This window comes from Hemibagrus wyckioides, linkage group LG05 (assembly GCF_019097595.1).
Source record: "Hemibagrus wyckioides isolate EC202008001 linkage group LG05, SWU_Hwy_1.0, whole genome shotgun sequence".
NCBI lineage: Eukaryota > Metazoa > Chordata > Actinopteri > Siluriformes > Bagridae > Hemibagrus > Hemibagrus wyckioides.
The window spans coordinates 29241759-29266758 of record NC_080714.1 but is presented as its reverse complement, the minus strand read 5'-3'; the positions used below and the strand labels follow the sequence as shown (position 1 = coordinate 29266758).

Sequence of the window (25000 nt, the reverse complement as noted above, 5' to 3'; positions counted from 1 at the left end):
AGAGGAGCTGTACAGAAGTATAGGAACATAGAAGAAAAATCATGAATTTTAAAGCTATTATTTATCTCTAACGTTTATCCCTAATGATCTAGCCTGAGGTTACGCTGGTGAGGAAAAAACTCCCTGAGATGATGAGATGATCTTCACCCCCCACCCCTCCAACTTTCAGAAAATGGACTTCATGAACCTCTACAAGAAAATCCCAGATGTTTGAAGCTTTATGAGCCATGGTGGTGGGAGCATCATGCTGTTTGGTTCTCACCGCCTTTCCTTTTGTTTTTATTTATATAAATTAATTTGATATTTACAGTTTGGGGATTTTTTCTTCTAGAACCGTACCCTGGACTTGTTCGGATGGCTCCTTGGTCTTTATGATGGCTTGTGTTTCGGTTTGTTCTACTTGAGGAACCACTGAATTTCTACTGCAGTCAGGTGAGACTTTATTAGCAATTAAGCGTGTCTTATGATTAGGGATTGATTAAGTTTGTTTGATTAATAATTTCACAAACTACACTGATTTTTCCTTCAACTTCATCATTATGGACTTTAGCTCATTTACATAAAATTGCACTTAAATTCCAGATGGTAATTCTACAAAAAAGTGTAAGAGGGGGTGAATACTTATGCACACCTCTGTAGAGCTCATTTATCATCATTTCAATCATTTAAGTGGTTTTATTTGATGAATCTCAGCTTTCATGTGAGTTATATAAAGATTAGGAACATTTTTGAGTTCTTATCTCTTCTTATTCTTGAGTTTTTTACAGAATTATTTCCCCCCAGTTTTATTTGCCTTCAGGATGAACTTTAGACTTTAACTTCTCTGTTTACTTACCCCCCAAAACAGCAGGAGAATGAAACCACGCAACATGATGGTGCAACTTCTGCTTCAATTAAACCCAAACAGAGAAATAAATCAATACACACACACACACACAGCTTGAATCAAGAGTACAGCAGATATAATACACAACTCAAATCATACACAATTAAATCATGTTTAAATATTGCAGATGTGTGTGTGTGTGTGTTGTGTGTATGATGTGAGGAAGGAGTCTCCAGTGTCAGTGCTGTGAAGCTGGTACATCTTTATAGTTTCTCAGTCACATGACCAGCTGAAATTATTTTTCTTTTATTATTAACTTAAAAAGTTTCAAAAAAGTACGACGTGTCATTATGTAATAAATAAGAAAATTTGCTGCAGTGTCAGAGGAACAAAACACATGAGGAACATGCGGTCAGAGAGAAATTATCAACTTCAGCTTCCGTAATTTAACTTTTTCACATCACTCTGCCACTTGGTATTTTACTGTCTCACACACACACACACACACACACACACACACACACATACACACACACACACACACACACACATACACACACACACACACACACACTTATTTGACAGAAATCTGAAGGTCTGCATAAAAAGTCTTGAAGGTAAAAGTGAACGTACCTGAAGAGCTGTGACCATAAACTGTTTACAAGTTCAGTGTGTGTGTCTGTGTATGTGTGTGTGAGACAGAGAGAGAGAGAGAGAGAGAGAGAACTGATTCTTCATTACTGATTGGTGAATTATTACTCATATGTTTGTTGATTTGGAGATTTTGTTGTTTGCACAGTTTCTTTTTTTTTCCAGATTTACTGAAAATCATGTGACCAAATTTTGGCACTTCTCCTTTTTTTCCTGATAAAGTCTGCAGTGCAGTTCGATTCATGATGTTCGACGTTAGCATTTCTGTGAGATCTGCAGTAATAACACTACATTCTCACACTCTGTATCACAGACCTGACTTTCTGATGCTTACAAAATTTGTGGCCAAAAAAATGCTTCTTCCTGTAAAAGTCTTGACTTTTTGACTGCACTTATCGATGAATCTTATTTCATGGAGATCAACAGATTTATGCTAATTATTGCACTCTGACTTGTCAACCAAATGCTAAGTAGCTAGCAGAATATTTCTAGAAACAATCTCTGTATCTGTCTCTCTGAATAAAGTGGTTTTAGAGCCCAGTGACTCTGTGAGAGAAAAGCTCTGCTACAGATTCTGCTAAGAATTTTAATAAATTAGCTGAACAAGTGAAATAAAACATCAGTCACTTTTCCTCAGTTTAATAAAGGAACAACAGTGAAGTTATAGTATAGTATAGTATAGTATAGTGTAATATAGTATAGTATAGTATAGTATAGTATAGTATAGTATAGTATAGTATAGTGTAATATAGTATAGTATAGTATAGTGTAATATAGTATAGTGTAGTATAGTATAGTATAGTGTAATATAGTATAGTGTAGTGTAGTGTAGTATAGTATAGTATAGTGTAATATAGTATAGTATAGTATAGTATAGTATAGTATAGTATAGTATAGTGTAATATAGTATAGTATAGTGTAATATAGTATAGTGTAGTATAGTATAGTGTAATATAGTATAGTATAGTATAGTATAGTGTAATATAGTATAGTATAGTGTAATAAAGTATAGTGTAATATAGTATAGTGTAATATAGTATAGTATAGTGTAGTATAGTATAGTGTAATATAGTATAGTGTAATATAGTATAGTGTAATATAGTATAGTATAGTGTAATATAGTATAGTGTAGTATAGTATAGTGTAATATAGTATAGTATAGTATAGTATAGTATAGTGTAATATAGTATAGTATAGTGTAATAAAGTATAGTGTAATATAGTATAGTGTAATATAGTATAGTATAGTGTAGTATAGTATAGTGTAATATAGTATAGTGTAATATAGTATAGTATAGTGTAATATAGTATAGTGTAATATAGTATAGTGTAGTATAGTATAGTATAGTGTAATATAGTATAGTATAGTGTAATATAGTATAGTGTAATATAGTATAGTATAGTGTAATATAGTATAGTATAGTATAGTATAGTATAGTATAGTATAGTATAGTATAGTATAGTGTAATATAGTATAGTATAGTGTAATAAAGTATAGTGTAATATAGTATAGTGTAATATAGTATAGTATAGTGTAATATAGTATAGTGTAATATAGTATAGTGTAGTATAGTATAGTATAGTGTAATATAGTATAGTATAGTATAGTGTAATATAGTATAGTATAGTGTAATAAAGTATAGTGTAATATAGTATAGTGTAATATAGTATAGTATAGTGTAATATAGTATAGTGTAATATAGTATAGTGTAGTATAGTATAGTATAGTGTAATATAGTATAGTATAGTGTAATATAGTATAGTGTAATATAGTATAGTGTAGTATAGTATAGTATAGTATAGTATAGTGTAATATAGTATAGTGTAGTATAGTATAGTATAGTGTAATATAGTATAGTGTAGTATAGTATAGTATAGTGTAGTATAGTATAGTATAATATAGTATAGTGTAGTATAGTATAGTGTAATATAGTATAGTGTAGTATAGTATAGTATAGTATAGTATAGTGTAATATAGTATAGTGTAATATAGTATAGTGTAGTATAGTATAGTGTAATGTAGTATAGTGTAGTATAGTATAGTGTAATATAGTATAGTGTAGTATAGTATAGTGTAATATAGTATAGTGTAATATAGTATAGTATAGTGTAATATAGTATAGTGTAGTATAGTATAGTATAGTGTAATATAGTATAGTGTAATATAGTATAGTGTAGTATAGTATAGTGTAATATAGTATAGTGTAATATAGTATAGTGTAGTATAGTATAGTATAGTGTAATATAGTATAGTGTAGTATAGTATAGTATAGTGTAATATAGTATAGTGTAGTATAGTATAGTGTAATATAGTATAGTGTAATATAGTATAGTGTAATATAGTATAGTATAGTGTAATATAGTATAGTGTAGTATAGTATAGTGTAATATAGTATAGTGTAGTATAGTATAGTATAGTGTAATATAGTATAGTGTAGTATAGTATAGTGTAATATAGTATAGTGTAGTATAGTATAGTATAGTGTAATATAGTATAGTGTAGTATAGTATAGTGTAATATAGTATAGTATAGTGTAATATAGTATAGTGTAGTATAGTATAGTGTAATATAGTATAGTGTAATATAGTATAGTGTAGTATAGTATAGTGTAATATAGTATAGTGTAGTATAGTATAGTATAGTGTAATATAGTATAGTGTAATATAGTATAGTGTAGTATAGTATAGTGTAATATAGTATAGTGTAATATAGTATAGTGTAATATAGTATAGTGTAGTATAGTATAGTGTAATATAGTATAGTGTAATATAGTATAGTGTAATATAGTATAGTGTAGTATAGTATAGTGTAATATAGTATAGTATAGTGTAATATAGTATAGTGTAGTATAGTATAGTGTAATATAGTATAGTGTAGTATAGTATAGTGTAATATAGTATAGTGTAATATAGTATAGTGTAATATAGTATAGTGTAGTATAGTATAGTGTAATATAGTATAGTGTAATATAGTATAGTGTAATATAGTATAGTGTAGTATAGTATAGTGTAATATAGTATAGTGTAGTATAGTATAGTGTAGTATAGTATAGTGTAATATAGTATAGTGTAATATAGTATAGTGTAATATAGTATAGTGTAGTATAGTATAGTATAGTGTAATATAGTATAGTGTAGTATAGTATAGTGTAATATAGTATAGTGTAGTATAGTATAGTGTAATATAGTATAGTGTAATATAGTATAGTGTAATATAGTATAGTGTAGTATAGTATAGTGTAATATAGTATAGTGTAATATAGTATAGTGTAATATAGTATAGTGTAGTATAGTATAGTGTAATATAGTATAGTGTAATATAGTATAGTGTAATATAGTATAGTGTAGTATAGTATAGTGTAATATAGTATAGTGTAGTATAGTATAGTGTAATATAGTATAGTGTAGTATAGTATAGTGTAATATAGTATAGTGTAATATAGTATAGTGTAATATAGTATAGTGTAGTATAGTATAGTGTAATATAGTATAGTGTAAGTATAGTAATAGTGTAATATAGTATAGTGTAGTATTATAGTGTAATATAGTATATAGTGTAATAGTATAGTGTAGTAAGTATAGTGTAATAGTCAAGTGTAATATAGTATAGTGTAGTATAGTATAGTGTAGTATAGTATAGTGTAATATAGTATAGTGTAATATAGTATAGTGTAGTATAGTATAGTGTAATATAGTATAGTGTAGTATAGTATAGTATAGTGTAATATAGTATAGTATAGTGTAATATAGTATAGTGTAGTATAGTATAGTGTAATATAGTATAGTGTAGTATAGTATAGTGTAATATAGTATAGTGTAGTATAGTATAGTATAGTGTAGTATAGTATAGTGTAATATAGTATAGTGTAGTATAGTATAGTATAGTGTAGTATAGTATAGTGTAATATAGTATAGTGTAGTATAGTATAGTATAGTGTAATATATTATAGTGTAATATAGTATAGTGTAGTATAGTATAGTGTAATATAGTATAGTGTAATATAGTATAGTATAGTATAGTATAGTATAGTATAGTATAGTATAGTGTAGTATAGTATAGTGTAGTATAGTATAGTGTAATATAGTATAGTGTAGTATAGTATAGTATAGTGTAGTATAGTATAGTGTAATATAGTATAGTGTAGTATAGTATAGTATAGTGTAATATATTATAGTGTAATATAGTATAGTGTAGTATAGTATAGTGTAATATAGTATAGTGTAATATAGTATAGTATAGTATAGTGTAGTATAGTATAGTGTAATATAGTATAGTGTAGTATAGTATAATGTAATATAGTATAGTATAGTGTAATATAGTATAGTGTAGTATAGTATAGTATAGTGTAATATATTATAGTGTAATATAGTATAGTGTAGTATAGTATAGTGTAATATAGTATAGTGTAATATAGTATAGTGTAGTATAGTATAGTATAGTGTAGTATAGTATAGTGTAATATAGTATAGTGTAGTATAGTATAGTATAGTGTAATATATTATAGTGTAATATAGTATAGTGTAGTATAGTATAGTGTAATATAGTATAGTGTAATATAGTATAGTATAGTATAGTGTAGTATAGTATAGTGTACAATATAGTATAGTGTAGTATAGTATAATGTACTATAGTATAGTATAGTGTAATATAGTATAGTGTAGTATAGTATACGTATCGTGTAATATATTATAGTGTAATATAGTATAGTGTAGTATAGTATAGTGTAATATAGTATAGTGTAATATAGTATAGTATAGTATAGTATAGTATAGTATAGTATAGTATAGTATAGTATAGTATGGTATGGTACTGTATGGTATAGTATAGTATAGTATAGTATAGTATAGTATGGTATGGTGCTGTATGGTATAGTATAGTATAGTATAGTATAGTATAGTATAGTATAATATAGTATAATATAGTATGGTAAGGTATGGTATAATATGGTATCATGTGGAAGTTTAAATGATAGAATGAATAAAGCTGAAGGGCTTTAACAATACTACTACTACTAATAATAATAATAAGAAGAAGAAGATTTGTGTTTAATGGGATGTTTTCATGATTCTAACATGTTGATGAAGTGAGAAAAGATCAGGTGATGACGACAATACCAGAAAAAAATTCAGATGAATAACAATGCTACAGTTCCTACTAAATAATTACATTTAAAGAGCTGAGAAGAATTAGAGACAAGAGAATCACAGTGTAGCTATCAGACACTGGGCAGAGTGGAGGAGGTTTGTCCACACACACACACACGCACACACACACGCACACACACACACATACACGCACACACACACACCTGCACACGCCTGCACACACACACACCTGCACACACACCTGCACACACACACACCTGTCACACACTGTCTACACGCCTGTCTGCCTACCACACTGCACACCACCACCTGCCTGCCACCTGTCTGCACACCACCTGTCTGCGTACACACACACATACCTGACACCACCACCTTGTACACACGCACACACCTGCACACACACACAATCTGTCTGCCTGCACACCACACACACTGTCCTCGCCTGTATACACACACACCTGTCTACACACATACACATACACACCTTACACACACACACACACACACACCTACATACACACACACACATACACGCATACACATATATAATCACATACTGCACACACACATATATATATATGTATTTTATATAACACACACACACACATGCACACATGCACATACACATACATGCACACACACACACACACATACACATACACGCACACACACGCACACACACACACACATGCACACATGCACATACACATACATGCACACACACACACACACATACACATACACGCACACACACACACACACACACACACATACACATGCACATACACGCACACACACACACACACACACACACACACACACACACATACACATACACGCACACACACACACATACACGCGCACACGCACACACACATACACGCACACGCACACACACACACACATACACGCACACACGCACACGCACACACATACACGCACACACACACACACGCACACACACACGCACACACACACACACACAATTGCAAAAGTGTGTCCATCTGAGAAAGGCCACTCTCTCTCTCTCTCTCTCTCTCTCTCTCACACACACACACACACACTTTTTCTCATTCAGTTTTGGAGTCTAAAAATTTTATCGTGTGTGTGTGTGTGTATGGAGACTCCCTATCTACATGCTGAAGGCTGCTCACCTGCAGAACCAGAGATAATCCTTGTGAAATTGTTTCACATTCAAAGAAGGAGGGACGGAAGGACAGAGAGAGAGAGAGAGAGAGAGAGAGAGAGAGAGTACTGTGTCTTATTATAGAATTTTATAGAATTAATGGATGAATCTTTGCCGCTTCATTCAGTTTCTGCTGAGAGAACTTTCTGGACAAAACATCTACTCAGACTTGATTAAATCTGTGTAAAGATTTTGCTCGACACATTCTGACAGCACACACATGTTGTTGTTGATGATGTTGTTTTGATTAATGGTACTAAAAAGTGAACACTTTTCCTCTCTGAACAGACTTTTCCTCCGAGTCTCACTCCAGTCCACGGGGGAAGAGTTTTTCAGGACTGACAGAAGTGTTTGTGTGTTAATGAAAGCTGGGTGAAAACACTGACCTTCTGCTTTCTTTGCTGTGGTGTATGAGCGGGTCATCTGAGCTTCATTACTGATAAAACATGAAGGTTACTGAGATATAAGTTATTTACAGATGCAGAAAGGTCAGAGATCTGCGTTCTAACAGCAGCGTGGAGGAGAAGATGCAGGGATCTGCAGCGGGCAGTGTCCACACCGCTCTCGTTCGGTCAGCTTCAAACTCATGAAACACACACTCCACACATTCAAGACTTTATCCAAGATAATAAGATACAAAAGATTTATAATTTATAACAACAAATGTGCAAACATGTCACTGAAAAACATTCGCTAATGCAGTCTGAATGTCCATCACAAATCAACTGGACAGTGTTCTGAAGGTCAGCATGAAAGAAAAAAACCTGACTTCTATTTTAGTAAAAAGTTTGTTCTGAGAAAAATAAAAATCTCTTGTAGTGCACTGGACGGATTCACCCTGCACTCAGGATTCACAGAGAGAGCTGATCAAGTGGGCGGGGCCTGCAACAGAAAAGGGGTGGGTCTGGATGTTGGAATAGTGTTAACGGGATTCTATATTATTACGTTGATTTGTTCGTCATGTTTACGAAATATTTTAATAATCGTTCACTGATTCCTCTGAAGTTGGTGACGTTCGTTAACGTGAGCTGTTACTATGGAAACGATAAGGCATCAATAAGGTATCACCTTCTGACCAATCAGAGAGCAGAACTCAGCTGTGTGGAGTGAACCGTTCATGTGTCTTTTGTGCCGATTGTAAAAAGCTAACCAATCTGTATGTTATTTTTTCACGGCTAATTTTCAGAGCGTTGTTAAATAAACAGCTGAAATATGAACATATGGAAATGAAACAGCACTAGCTAGGTGCTAGCTAGGTGAAACCATGGAGTCAGAAACACCACCAAGCAGCCAACCTTTAGAACAAACTAAATAAAACAGCTAATAAAAGTGCGTCAGTGTGAAATTTCTTGTGTTCAACTTTAAAGCTAACGAAAGACGCTCTTCTTCAATCCCTGACCAGTCATCCATCAGTTCTGTGCCTTTATTTACAGTGGTGTTTACGGCACGTTTAGTTCAGATTAACATTCAGCTAGCAACAGTTCGTTCACTTAGCTAACCATGCTAGTTAGCTTGTTGTTTTTTTTTTTGCTAAAAAAGCTAACTGTGTTGAGATGCTAGCGATCGTGTGCAATTAGTGCAATGCAGCTGATGACGTTCATGACATCCAAACATCATCATAATGTGACGCGTGAGTGAATTCCACGCTCAGGCTAGCGCAGCTGCTTTCTGAAGTGCAGTTTAAAAACACAAAATAAAAAAGTCCAAATCTGTTTCTATATCAATTAGCATTAGCGCATTAACTATTTGACTATTACCATTCTTTTGGGAAAAAAAAAATATTGGTGCTACATGCTACTGTATCAAAAATAAACACAAAACAAAGGCCACATTGCAGGAAAAATATTAGCATTAGCGTAATTAGCAATGGATATCCGCTGAGCTCATTTAAATGAGCTTGATAAATATTCATTTCTAACTGATGCTAATGTGAGCACTATGTTTTTGGACAGCTGATGGAAGACAGAGTTTCAGTCACGTCGTTTCCTCTGGTGCTTTAAGCGGTGACTGGACTTGGGGATTTGTTTTCTGCTAGGCTGCAGTGCAGTGAGCGCGAGCTTCCTCTGGTACAGCGCTCGCTCCGTTAGCTTTTCCAGGAATTTCTCCGGTTCATTTTTAAACTGGTTCGCGTCGTAGCGTCTGAGAAACATCGGCCAGGACGAATACTCCTGCAGAACCACAGAAAGAAAATGCCTGTTTTTTTTAAAAAACTAAACACTTTACTAACAATTACAGTGTTGATTAAACAACGGCGCTTAATAAATTAACAGAATTTAAATATTTAATGTAGCTCGCGGTCATTAAAGAAACTATTTTTACATGCACTAAGATTCAAACAGGAAAATTAAACTCAACAACATTAAACAGTGTTTATTAAGTTAGGCTCCACCCACTATCCTTCTCTAGCCCCACCCCCTGCCCTTTGTGATGTCACAGTAGTGTGTGTGTGTGTGTGGGTATGTACAGCGTGTGGTGTGTGTCGTCGCTCTCGCTTGGGTTTGGCGCAGTAATGCTCCAGGTGCTGCAGGTCGCATCCTCGCACACAGCACTGCTCCACGATTCCTTTACCTCTACGCCGAGGACCTGCGGTCCGCACTGCTCCAGGATGACCTACACACACACACACACACACACACACACCCATGTGAACCAGGCGCTTGCTTTTCTGATCCTGATTCTCTGACGTCAGCGTCTTCACTCAGATCTCCAAAGGCCTTTCACCCTGTTCTTCAATCAAGGACACATCCACCTGTCTGTCTCTCTAGAGATATCTCTCTCACTCTCTCTCTCTCTCTCTCTCTCTCTCTCTCTCTCTCTCATCTCTTTCTTTAGTCTCACCACAGCCCTGTCTTTCTCTTCAGATTGGTCTCTCTTTAATGTCTTGGTCTCTCCAGACCTGTCTCTCTCCCCAGCTCTGTCTCACTCTCTTTCTTTTGTTTATTTCTCTACTGACCTCTCACTTTCCTGTCTCCATCTCACGTCTCTCTCCAATCTCTCTGAACACAGTTCTACAATGTACAGTATGTGTGTGTGTATGTGTGTGTGTGTGTGTAGTACCTCTGTAAAACCCTCTGTCTCCACACACAAACTGTAGATCAGCAATGAGCTCCACTCCACACCGAGGTTTTGCTGAGTGAGCAAGTTCAGGCAGCAGCACACACACCAACAGTGTGAACAACACACACACACTCCTCCAACACAACACCTGCACAGGACACACACATCTGCAGCGTATCAACAGAGTGAAAACACACACTCAAAAACACAAAGTGCCCATTTGTATGTCTCTGTTACACAAATTCATACACTATACACACTCATACACGCTATACACACTACACACACTATACACACTCATACACACTATACACACTAATACACACACTATACACACTCATACACACTATACACACTACACACACTATACACACTCATACACACTATACACACTACACACACTATACACACTCATACACACTACACACACTACACACACTATACACACTCATACACTACACACACTACACACACTATACACACTATACACACTATACACACTACACACACTATACACACTCATACACACTATACACACTACACACACTATACACACTACACACACTATACACACTCATACACACTATACACACTACACACACTATACACACTCATACACACTATACACACTATACACACTCATACACACTATACACACTACACACACTATACACACTCATACACTACACACACTACACACACTATACACACTCATACACACTATACACACTACACACACTATACACACTCATACACACTATACACACTCATACACACTACACACACTATACACACTACACACACTATACACACTCATACACACTATACACACTACACACACTATACACACTCATACACACTATACACACTACACACACTATACACACTCATACACACTATACACACTCATACACACTATACACACTACACACACTATACACACTACACACACTATACACACTACACACACTATACACACTCATACACACTATACACACTATACACACTATACACACTCATTCACACTATACACACTCATACACACTATACACACTACACACACTATACACACTCATACACACTCATACACACTACACACACTATACACACTCATACACACTACACACACTATACACACTCATTCACACTATACACACTCATACACACTCATACACACTATACACACTACACACACTATACACACTCATACACACTATACACACTCATACACACTATACACACTACACACACTATACACACTACACACACTATACACACTCATACACACTATACACACTATACACACTATACACACTCATTCACACTATACACACTCATACACACTATACACACTACACACACTATACACACTCATACACACTCATACACACTACACACACTATACACACTCATACACACTACACACACTATACACACTCATTCACACTATACACACTCATACACACTCATACACACTATACACACTACACACACTATACACACTCATACACACTACACACACTATACACACTCATACACACTATACACACTCATTCACACTATACACATTCATACACACTATACACACTACACACACTATACACACTCATACACACTACACACACTATACACACTCATACACACTATACACACTATACACACTACACACACTATATACACTCATACACACTATACACACTCATACACACTATACACACTACACACACTATACACACTACACACACTATACACACTCATACACACTATACACACTACACACACTATACACACTCATTCACACTATACACACTCATACACACTCATACACACTATACACACTATACACACTCATACACACTATACACACTACACACACTATACACACTCATACACACTATACACACTCATTCACACTATACACATTCATACACACTATACACACTCATACACACTATACACACTCATACACACTCATACACACTATACACACTATACACATTCATACACACTATACACACTACACACACTATACACACTCATACACACTACACACACTATACACACTATACACACTACACACACTATATACACTCATACACACTATACACACTCATACACACTATACACACTACACACACTATACACACTACACACACTATACACACTCATACACACTATACACACTATACACACTCATACACACTATACACACTATACACACTACACACACTATACACACTCATTCACACTATACACACTCATACACACTATACACACTACACACACTATACACACTCATACACACTCATACACACTATACACACTCATACACACTATACACACTACACACACTATATACACTCATACACACTATACACACTACACACACTATACACACTACACACACTCATACACACTATATACACTCATACACACTATATACACTCATACACACTACACACACTATTCACACTATACACACTCATTCACACTCATACACACTCATACACACTATACACACTACACACACTATTCACACTATACACACTCATTCACACTATATACACTCATTCACACTATACACACTACACACACTATATACACTCATACACACTATACACACTCATACACACACTATACACACTCATACACACACTATACACACTCATACACACTACACACACTATACACACTCATACACACTATACACACTACACACACTATACACACTCATACACACTATACACACTACACACACTATACACACTCATACACACTATACACACTACACACACTATACACACTATACACACTCATACACACTATACACACTACACACACTATACACACTCATACACACTCATACACACTATACACACTCATACACAATATACACACTCATACACACTCATACACACTATACACAGTATACACACTCATACACACTATACACACTCATACACACTACACACACTACACACACTCATACACACTATACACAGTATACACACTCATACACACTATACACACTCATACACACTACACACACTCATACACACAATACACACTCATACACACTATACACACTACACACACTATACACACTCATACACACTATACACACTAATACACACACTATACACATTCATACACACTAATACACACACTATACACATTCACACACACTATACACACTCATACACACTCACACACACTTATACACACTCATACACACTCACACACACTTATACACACTATACACACTCATACACACTATACACACTATACACACTCATACACACTATACACACTCATTCACACTATACACATTCATACACACTATACACACTACACACACTATACACACTTATACACACTACACACACTATACACACTCATACACACTATACACACTCATACACACTATACACACTACACACACTATATACACTCATACACACTATACACACTCATACACACACTATACACACTCATACACACACTATACACACTCATACACACTATACACACTATTCACACTATACACACTCATACACACTATATACACTCATACACACTACACACACTATTCACACTATACACACTCATTCACACTCATACACACTCATAAACACTATACACACTACACACACTACACACACTATTCACACTCAATCACACTCATACACACTCATACACACTATACACACTACACACACTATTCACACTATACACACTCATTCACACTATACACACTACACACACTATATACACTCATACACACTATACACACTCATACACACACTATACACACTATATACACTCATACACACTATATACACTCATACACACTACACACACTATTCACACTATACACACTCATTCACACTCATACACACTCATACACACTATACACACTACACACACTATTCATACTATACACACTCATTCACACTATATACACTCATTCACACTATACACACTACACACACTATATACACTCATACACACTATACACACTCATACACACACTATACACACTCATACACACTATACACACTCATACACACTCATACACACTACACACACTATACACACTCATACACACTACACACACTATACACACTCATACACACTATACACACTACACACACTATACACACTCATACACACTATACACACTACACACACTATACACACTATACACACTACACACACTATACACACTCATACACACTACACACACTATACACACTCATACACACTATACACACTCATACACACTATACACACTCATACACACTACACACACTACACACACTCATACACACTATACACACTCATTCACAATATACACACTCATACACACTCATACACACTATACACACTATACACACTCATACACACTACACACACTCATACACACAATACACACTCATACACACTATACACACTACACACACTATACACACTCATACACACTATACACACTACACACACTATACACACTCATACACACTATACACACTAATACACACACTATACACATTCATACACACACTATACACATTCATACACACTAATACACACACTATACACATTCACACACACTATACACACTCATACACACTCACACACACTTATACACACTATACACACTCATACACACTACACACACTATACACACTCATACACACTATACACACTCATTCACACTATACACACTCATACACACACTATACACACTATTCACACTATACACACTCATACACACTATACACACTCATACACACTATACACACTCATACACACTACACACACTATACACACTCATACACACTATACACACTCATTCACACTATACACACTCATACACACTACACACACTATACACACTCATACACACTACACACACTATACACACTCATACACACTATACACACTCATTCACACTATACACACTACACACACTATACACACTCATACACACTACACACACTATACACACTCATACACACACTATACACACTCATACACACTATACACACTCATACACACTATACACACTACACACACTATACACACTCATACACACTATACACACTACACACACTATACACACTCATTCACACTATACACACTCATACACACTATACACACTCATACACACTATACACACTACACACACTATACACACTCATACACACACTATACACACTCATACACACTATACACACTACACACACTATACACACTCATACACACTATACACACTCATACACACTACACACACTATACACACTCATACACACTATACACACTCATTCACACTATACACACTCATACACACTATACACACTACACACACTATATACACTCATACACACTATACACACTATTCACACTATACACACTACACACACTATATACACTCATACACACTCATACACACACTATACACACTCATACACACTATACACACTCATACACACTATACACACTACACACACTATACACACTCATACACACTATACACACTACACACACTATACACACTCATTCACACTATACACACTCATACACACTATACACACACTATACACACTCATACACACTATACACACTACACACACTATATACACTCATACACACTATACACACTCATACACACACTATACACACTCATACACACTATACACACTCATACACACTATACACACTATTCACACTATACACACTCATACACACTATACACACTCATACACACTATACACACTATTCACACTATACACACTCATACACACTATACACACTCATACACACTATATACACTCATACACACTACACACACTATTCACACTATACACACTCATTCATACTCATACACACTCATACACACTATACACACTACACACACTATATACACTCATACACACTATATACACTCATACACACTATACACACTCATACACACACTATACACACTCATACACACTATACACACTCATTCACACTATATACACTCATTCACACTATATACACTACACACACTATATACACTCATACACACTATATACACTCATACACACTATACACACTCATACACACACTATACACACTCATACACACTATACACACTCATACACACTATACACACTCATACACACTACACACACTATACACACTCATACACACTACACACACTATACACACTCATACACACTATACACACTACACACACTATACACACTCATACACACTACACACACTATACACACTCATACACACTACACACACTATACACACTCATACACACTATACACACTATACACACTACACACACTATACACACTATACACACTCATACACACTATACACACTACACACACTATACACACTCATACACACTATACACACTCATACACACTATACACACTCATACACACTATACACACTCATACACAATATACACACTCATACACACTATACACAGTATACACACTCATACACACTCATACACACTACACACACTCATACACACAATACACACTCATACTCATACACACTATACACACTACACACACTATACACACTCATACACACTATACACACTAATACACACACTATACACATTCATACACACACTATACACATTCATACACACTAATACACACACTATACACATTCACACACACTATACACACTCATACACACTCACACACACTTATACACACTCATACACACTCATACACATTCATACACACTAATACACACACTATACACACTCAAACACACACACGTACACACTATACACACATACACATTCATACACACTCATACACACTCACACACACTTATACATACTATACACACTCATACACATTCATACACACTAATACACACTCATACACATTCATACACACTAATACACACACTATATACACTCAAACACACTCGTACACACTATACACACTTATACACACACACACTTGTACACACTATACACATTCATACACACACTCGTACACACTATACACAGTCATACACATTCATACACACACACACTTACACACTATACACACTCATACACACACACACTTGTACACACTATACACACTCATACACACACACACACTTACACACTATACACACTCATACACACACACTTGTACACACTATACACATTCATACACACACACACCTGTACACACTATACACATTCATACACACACTCGTACACACTATACACACTCATACACATTCATACACACTAATACACACACTATACACACTCTACACTACTCACAAAAAGTTAAGGATATTTGTCTTTTGGGTGAAATTTATGGAAAATATAAAAAGTTCACACTACAGTGATATTATATCATAAAAGTAGGACATTTAAGTAGAAGCTGCAATGGTGATTTCCTCATCTCAAACAATTTATTGAAACAAAAGCCAACAACAGTGGTGGGTATACCACAACAAAAAATCTCAATGTCTCAATAATCTGTCATGTGCCCTTGACCATCAATTACAGCTTGACCACGACGTCTCATGCTGTTCACGAGTCGACTTATTGTCTGCTGAGGCATGGCATTCCACTCTTCTTGAAGGGCGGCCCTCAGGTCATTGAGGTTCTGGGGTGCAGGGTTACGAGCCTCTACACGGAGAAAGTGCAGGCCACTCCATTTGAGGTACCCCAGCCTCCAGCAGCCATTCCCTAATGATGCTCCTCGATGAGCTGGAGCATTGTCGTCCATGAAGATGAAATTAGGCCTGTGTTGTTCATGCAGTGGCACAATGACTGGATTAATGATGTTATTCAGGTAGTATTGGTTTGTCACTGTACCATTCACAAGATGTAGGGCAGTTCTGTATTGAGTGGACACACCTGCCCAGACTGTAACACCACCACAACAGTGGCTGATGCATAGCGCTCTCCTTGACGTCTCCAACATCATTGGCGGCCATCGTTTCTGCTCAACGTGAATCGACTTTCATCAGAGAACAGCACTGAGGCCCACCGGTCCCTCGTCCAGTGTAAATGCTCCCTCTTCCAGTCTCTCTGTATCTCTGTCCCAACCTGCTGATGACACTCTGTGACACTCTAAGCTCAGTGGCCACTTCCCTCTGAGAACATCCTGTTTGAAGCCTCACAATGGTGAGGTTCTGTTGATCAGTTGTTAGGTGTGGTCTTGGTCTCATGATGTCAAAATGTGAACAGCATGATGAAGAGGACTGTTTAAATACCAATTCTAATGGAACCAGAAAATTTATTGGTGGATTCATGGATCAAACACCAGTTGTGAATTTTGGCGTTAAGCACCTTGTTAGAGAACAGCAAGTTCTGCAGAAAGTACTGAAACACTGAACAGTTGGACATGTGCATTCAGAAGGGTAGAGAAGGTCAAATTAAGTTCACCTGGAAAGGTTATAGTGCATTTTAGGTGCATCCTGAAATTTCACCCGAAAGACCAATATCCTTAACTTTTTTGTGAGTAGTGTACACACTATACACACTATACATACTATACACACTCATACACACTCATACACACACTTACACACTATACACACACTCATACACACCATACACACTCATACACACTAATACACACTCATACACACTATATACACTATACACACTTATACATACTATACACACTCATACACACTATATACACTATACACACTCATACACACTAATACACACTCATACACACTATATACACTATACACACTTATACATACTATACACACTATATACACACTCATACACACTATACACACTATATACACTATACACACTCATACACACCATACACACTCATACACACTAATACACACTCATACACACTATATACACTATACACACTCATACACACTATATACACTATACACACTCATACACACTAATACACACTCATACACACTATATACACTATACACACTTATACATACTATACACACTATATACACACTCATACACACTATACACACTATATACACTATACACACTCATACACACCATACACACTCATACACACTAATACACACTCATACACACTATATACACTATACACACTCATACACACTAATACACACTCATACACACTATATACACTATACACACTTATACATACTATACACACTCATACACACTATACACACTATATACACTATACACACTCATACACACTAATACACACTCATACACACTATATACACTATACACACTTATACATACTATACACACTATATACACACTCATACACACTAATACACACTAATACACACTCATACACACTCATACACAAACTCGTACACACCATACACACTATACACACTCATACACTCTCATACACAGTCATACACACTTATGAACACACTGTACACACAATACTCATACTATACTCACACTCACACACACACACACACACACACACACACACAATATAAGCACGGTACACATACACGCTCCTTGTTACATGACACAATGATTATAGAGTAATTAGCTCACACACACACACACACACACAAACTTACTTTCTGCTTATTCTTAGAAACCACAGAGCAGTAGTGCGGAGAGAGGAGCTGTGAGGAGGAGAAACTCCTCGACTTTACATTTATTACACTGCCATTTTCTGGAATATAATTTATTTAAATATTTCTTTAATATTTTCTTTAAAATATTTAAAAATGCAAAAAACAAAGTGAACTATTTTTTTTGGGGGGGGGTATAAATAATATATTATTATTATTATTATTATTATTATTATTATTATTATTATTATTATTATTATTATATAACTGATTAAAAATTGATTTTTAATTAAAAACCTTTTTTAAAAATAAAAATATTAAAAAGGTAAAAAATAGTGATCAGTGTTCTTAGTGTTCTATGTTTTATCATCATCCTCATCATCGTCCTCATCATCATCCTTCTTCTTTATGTTATTAACGTGAATCAGAATAAAGAGCGAACAAAAATCATTTCTAGACTGTTTTTCAGAGACAAGACGCTTGAAGAAAAAGATAAAGAAAGTTGAAGGCTGGGTGAAATAAACAGATGATAAGTGTGTGTTCTCTCCCTCTTCTCTCTCTCTCTCTCGCTCACACACATACACACACACACACACACACACACACACACACACTTGAACACACAACATCAAATTAAACTTATTTTAAAACAAACACAGCTGTAATTATGGAGTAATTACTAAAGTGCTACTGCAACATTTCTATAAACACACACACACACACACACACTCTCTCTCTCTCTCTCTCTCTCTCTCTCTCAAAGCATTTTAATGAAGTCTGACAAAATTTCTGCACAGAAGTGTACGTAGAGATATAAAAAAATAAAAAATGTAAAAAAAATTAAAACATTATTTGTCATTATAAATTCAGTAATTAAGTATTTAAGATAACAAATATATAAAAACATTAAGAAATTATTTGTGATTATAAATGCAGCTGTAATTAAATATTTAAAATAACAAGGTATAAAATTAATTCTAATAATATGCCATATTATATAAAATAATATGCAGCATATAATCTGAAAAATCTGAATAGATATATTTAATTAAAAAAAAATTATTAAATGCATTTAAAAACATGTTTAAATTTTGCATTCATGTTCATTTATCAATGTATTTTATTCTTTAGAATACTTTAAATAAAATGATTAAAAGTTTGTTTAAAACCAGATTTAGGGTTTTGTGTGTGTGTGTGTACCTGTAGCGCAGGTGTGACTCCTTGTCGACTGTGTGTCATGACGGCTGCAGACACTGTGTTTCGTATTTCACCGTGTGTGTGTGTGTGTGTGTGTGTGAGACTGTGTGAGTGTGTGTCTTATAGTCAGAGAGGAGGAGCTAGACCTTCAACACACACCCTAATCTAACACCCTGTCCACACACACACACACACTGTAGTAATTAGGAGTGTGTTCCTTGCTGAACTGTGTAGAGGTGGTGTGTGTGTGTGTGTGTGTGTGTGTGTGTGTGTGTGTTGCATTAGAGCCTTTCATTTATTTTTTTCACATGTAAATTTCACAAAGATGCAGAACATTAAATCATCTGATGTCGAGATAAACGTGTGTGACAGAGAGAGAGAGAGAGAGAGAGAGAGAGAGAGAGAGAGAGACGGATGACGGATCAGAGTTTGATAACTAAAGGAATAAAAACTGTTCTAGTTGATTAAGATAATGAAGAGCTTCTGACGTGAACCAAACACAAGATAAACACACACGCACACACACACACACACACACACACAATCACTGTGTTTACTGTGGTTCTGTGTACAGACAGAATGTAATGATGTGATTAGCTGCATGTGGGTCACTCAGATTAACACCAGCATCATCTTCATCATCAACAGTCTCAATACTACTGTTAATAATAATACTACAGAGAGGGGGGGGAGAGAGGGAGAGAGAGAGAGAGAGAGAGAGAGAGAGAGAGTGAGAAAGGGAGAAAGAGAGGGAGAGAGAGAGAGAGAAAGAGAGATAAACAGATGAACAGAATAAATGGAAAGGAAGAGAGGGATATTTGTGATTCATTTTTCTTTATTTAAATCTGAGCTCAGTACTCTTTCATCACCAGCAAAACTTTTTCATATAAAATATTAAAATGTGTGATTTTATATATCAGGTATTTTATATATTATCATATAATATATATAAAAGATCATTATCTTTTCATGATATTCCACAATATTCCAGAGTCTTTCTCTGGGAATGTTCCAGTTTTTAGAAATAAATCAGATCTTTTCAAGTCATTCCCAGAAGATTTTATTTTATTTTATTTTCTTTGTTAAAAATTAAGGTGTGATGTTTTTGTGTCTCTGAGTTCAGCTTTAACACCAACACCAAGACAACACACACACACACACACACACACACAATAACTCTCTCCCTGCAGCAGAGCCCAGAAAACACTCTGATACACCACTGTCCTCAAACTGTGGAGTAACTCACTCTGATAAATGAAGTGATGTGAGAAAGGGTGTGTGTATATATGTGTGTGTCTGTGCAGGCATACAGTGGTAAGGGTGTGTGTGTGTGTGTATGTGTGTTTATATATGTATATGTGTGTATGTATATCTGTGTGTGGTGTGTGTGTGTGTGTGTTCTCTGCTCTCACTGTGTTCTGTAATGTTAGATGTAAGTGTTTGTTGTGTTTCACCCACAGCAGCATAAAGGAGATGGTTTCCACTCAGTGATTGTTTATTAGATACATTTCCTCAATTAATAAACAAACTAAATAACACCTCAGAGTTCATTAGTGTTCCTCAGCAGTCCTTAGCGTTCCTCTGCGTTCCTGAGCGTTCTCGTCAGTGCTGTGAGCTCCTCAGAGTGTTAAGTTTCTCCTCCATCCTCCTGAGTCTTTCTCGGATCCGGTCGATGTTCTCCTTCCGCCTCAGATCGTCATCCGTCTCGTTACTTGCTCGAGGAAACACGGGGTGGAGAAACACGCCTGCTCCCTCACCACGTGCGCTCTGATTGATAGCTTCAGATTGTTCTCCTGCAAGCTGGCGGTGTTCAGACGCTGCAGATGAACCCGAGACACCAGCGAGCAGAGCTTCAGAGCCACCTGCAGAAGCTGGATCTTCAGCTACACGGGGAATCTCACTAAGATACGACTGGACCCAGACTTGTGGGTTCATTACGTGAACGTCCTGTTGGTTTCTGCTGGACAAAACTGGTTCTCCTTCCTCACTCTCAGAAGCTCTTTTGCGCTGAACGTCGCTGACGTGATATTTAACGAATCTTTCATCATCTGTCACGTTTGGCTTCATGTCATTAACTTGAGCAGTTGCAGCTTTAAGGTTTTTATCTTTAGCATTGATCCTCTGTTCCTCAACGTCACTCTGAACATCCACCTTCGTCTCGTCACTTCTGCGGCTCTCGGAAACGTTTCGTTTACAACTTTTCGCTGTCTCTAGTGCGGCCGGACTCTCGGCGCCGGTGCCTCGTCGTTCAGGCAACGCAGAGATCTCACTGTCACTCTCACAGATTTCAACATCATCATCATCATCAACCTCGATGACCTCGACATCACCGTCATCGTCTTTAACCCGAGAGTTTGGATCTACGGCACTTTCCGAACATTTATGTTCTAACAAGGAATCCGTGTCATTGCTAAGTTTACATCGTTTAGCCGTCGAACCGCCAACTGCTACGTCTGAATCTGTCTCCTCCTTCATTTCATCAGAAATCCCGTGTTTACATCTGTTAGCTACATCACCGAACCGATGTCCGCGTGAGTTTCCGATCTCTCGGTCGGTTATGATTACATCATCATCATCATCAACAATTATCAGTTCATCACCATCGTCACCCGTTTCCATGGTGACATCATGACGTTTACAATTAATCGACTTAACATAGTCACTGATTCTCCGTTTGAGGCTTTCACATATTTCCAGCATTTTCTCCACTTGGCTAGCGTTGTTCCCGGCGGCGTTCTCACGGCCTGAGCTCGTGTCGGGAAGGTTCTCGCCGTCGTCGTTTACGTCTATGACCTCGACGTCACTCTCGCAGCGTGAACTCTGACCTCTGCCCGAATGGGTGCTGGCGTGATTTTTAGAATGCGCCTCATCTTCGTTCTCCTCTTCTGTGATGTTTTGGGAAACATCTCCGATCTCAGCAGCAGCGCTGACCGAGGCCATGTCGCCGATTTGACCTTTAACCTCACTTTTATCTCGAGGTCCGTTTGCGTTTGTTCCTGGTAAGTTTGTAAAAAGGAGACGTTTGCAACACGTAGGTTTACCCGCTGAACTGCTGTCGTCAATCATTTTTATTCTGTCGCCGTTATCTGATGAACTTGTTTCATTTCCTGTGTGAGTTTCTGCCTCTGACCTCGCCTCGTCATCACGTCCTCGCTCGCTCACAAATCCCGCGGCACCATCGTCGCTCTCAGGCTCCAGCTTGACTCTTGGTGTGTTGGTGCTTGCGTCTTTCATTGGTGTTTTAACTTCTTCTTCCTCATGTTCTTCTTCTTCTTCCTCATGTTCTTCTCCTTCATGTTCTTCTTCTTCTTCTCTGTTCTTCATCACATCAGCTTCTCTCTCCTTTAACACCTCTGCACCAGTGCCATCTTCACTCCTATTCCCGTCAGTGATGTCATCATCCTGCAGCGAATAAAAAATCAGTTGTTATTTAAT

General features: G+C 36.2%; 3 protein-coding genes across 6 annotated transcripts in view; all 3 read right to left on the bottom strand.

Moving 5' to 3' along the window:
- The window catches only part of serping1 (serpin peptidase inhibitor, clade G (C1 inhibitor), member 1), an 8253-nt gene extending 6686 nt beyond the window's left edge, over positions 1-1567 (bottom strand). Inside the window, exons 1-2 of the mRNA XM_058390067.1 lie at positions 1460-1567; positions 836-884 (exon numbers count right to left, since the gene is read on the bottom strand). Of these exons, the coding sequence (XP_058246050.1) occupies positions 836-871 (36 nt within the window). The 5' untranslated portion in view covers positions 872-884; positions 1460-1567. The remainder of the gene's footprint in view (positions 1-835; positions 885-1459) is intronic.
- Positions 1568-8371: 6804 nt separating this feature from the next.
- Positions 8372-21662, bottom strand: igf3 (insulin-like growth factor 3). Its single transcript, XM_058388958.1, has 4 exons — positions 21569-21662; positions 10826-10973; positions 10233-10378; positions 8372-9936 (listed from the first exon to the last, which is right to left on the bottom strand). The coding sequence occupies exons 1-4, from the start codon at positions 21605-21607 to the stop codon at positions 9739-9741; spliced, it is 531 nt and encodes a 176-aa protein (XP_058244941.1). The 5' UTR covers positions 21608-21662; the 3' UTR covers positions 8372-9738.
- A 744-nt stretch (positions 21663-22406) lies between these two features.
- Positions 22407-25000, bottom strand: part of si:dkeyp-110g5.4 (uncharacterized protein LOC561637 homolog) — a 13328-nt gene continuing 10734 nt past the window's right edge. For 3 of the 4 annotated variants that reach the window (XM_058390335.1, XM_058390336.1, XM_058390337.1), the window contains one exon: positions 22407-24967. In XM_058390335.1, the coding sequence (XP_058246318.1) occupies positions 23168-24967 (1800 nt within the window). In that variant the 3' untranslated portion in view covers positions 22407-23167. The remainder of the gene's footprint in view (positions 24968-25000) is intronic. The other variant, XM_058390334.1, reaches the window with a different exon arrangement.

What these genes read in the sequence shown, in the direction of transcription:
- igf3 (XM_058388958.1), bottom strand. Translation starts at nt 21,607, where the DNA reads ATGACACACAGTCGACAAGGAGTCACACCTGCGCTACAG. An exon ending in AGACAGAGGGTTTTACAGAG is followed by an intron (nt 10,379 to 10,825) that starts GTACTACACACA and finishes GTGTGTGTGTAG; the next exon opens with GTCATCCTGGAGCAGTGCGG. An exon ending in GACGACACACACCACACGCT is followed by an intron (nt 9,937 to 10,232) that starts GTACATACCCAC and finishes GTGGTTCTGCAG; the next exon opens with GAGTATTCGTCCTGGCCGAT.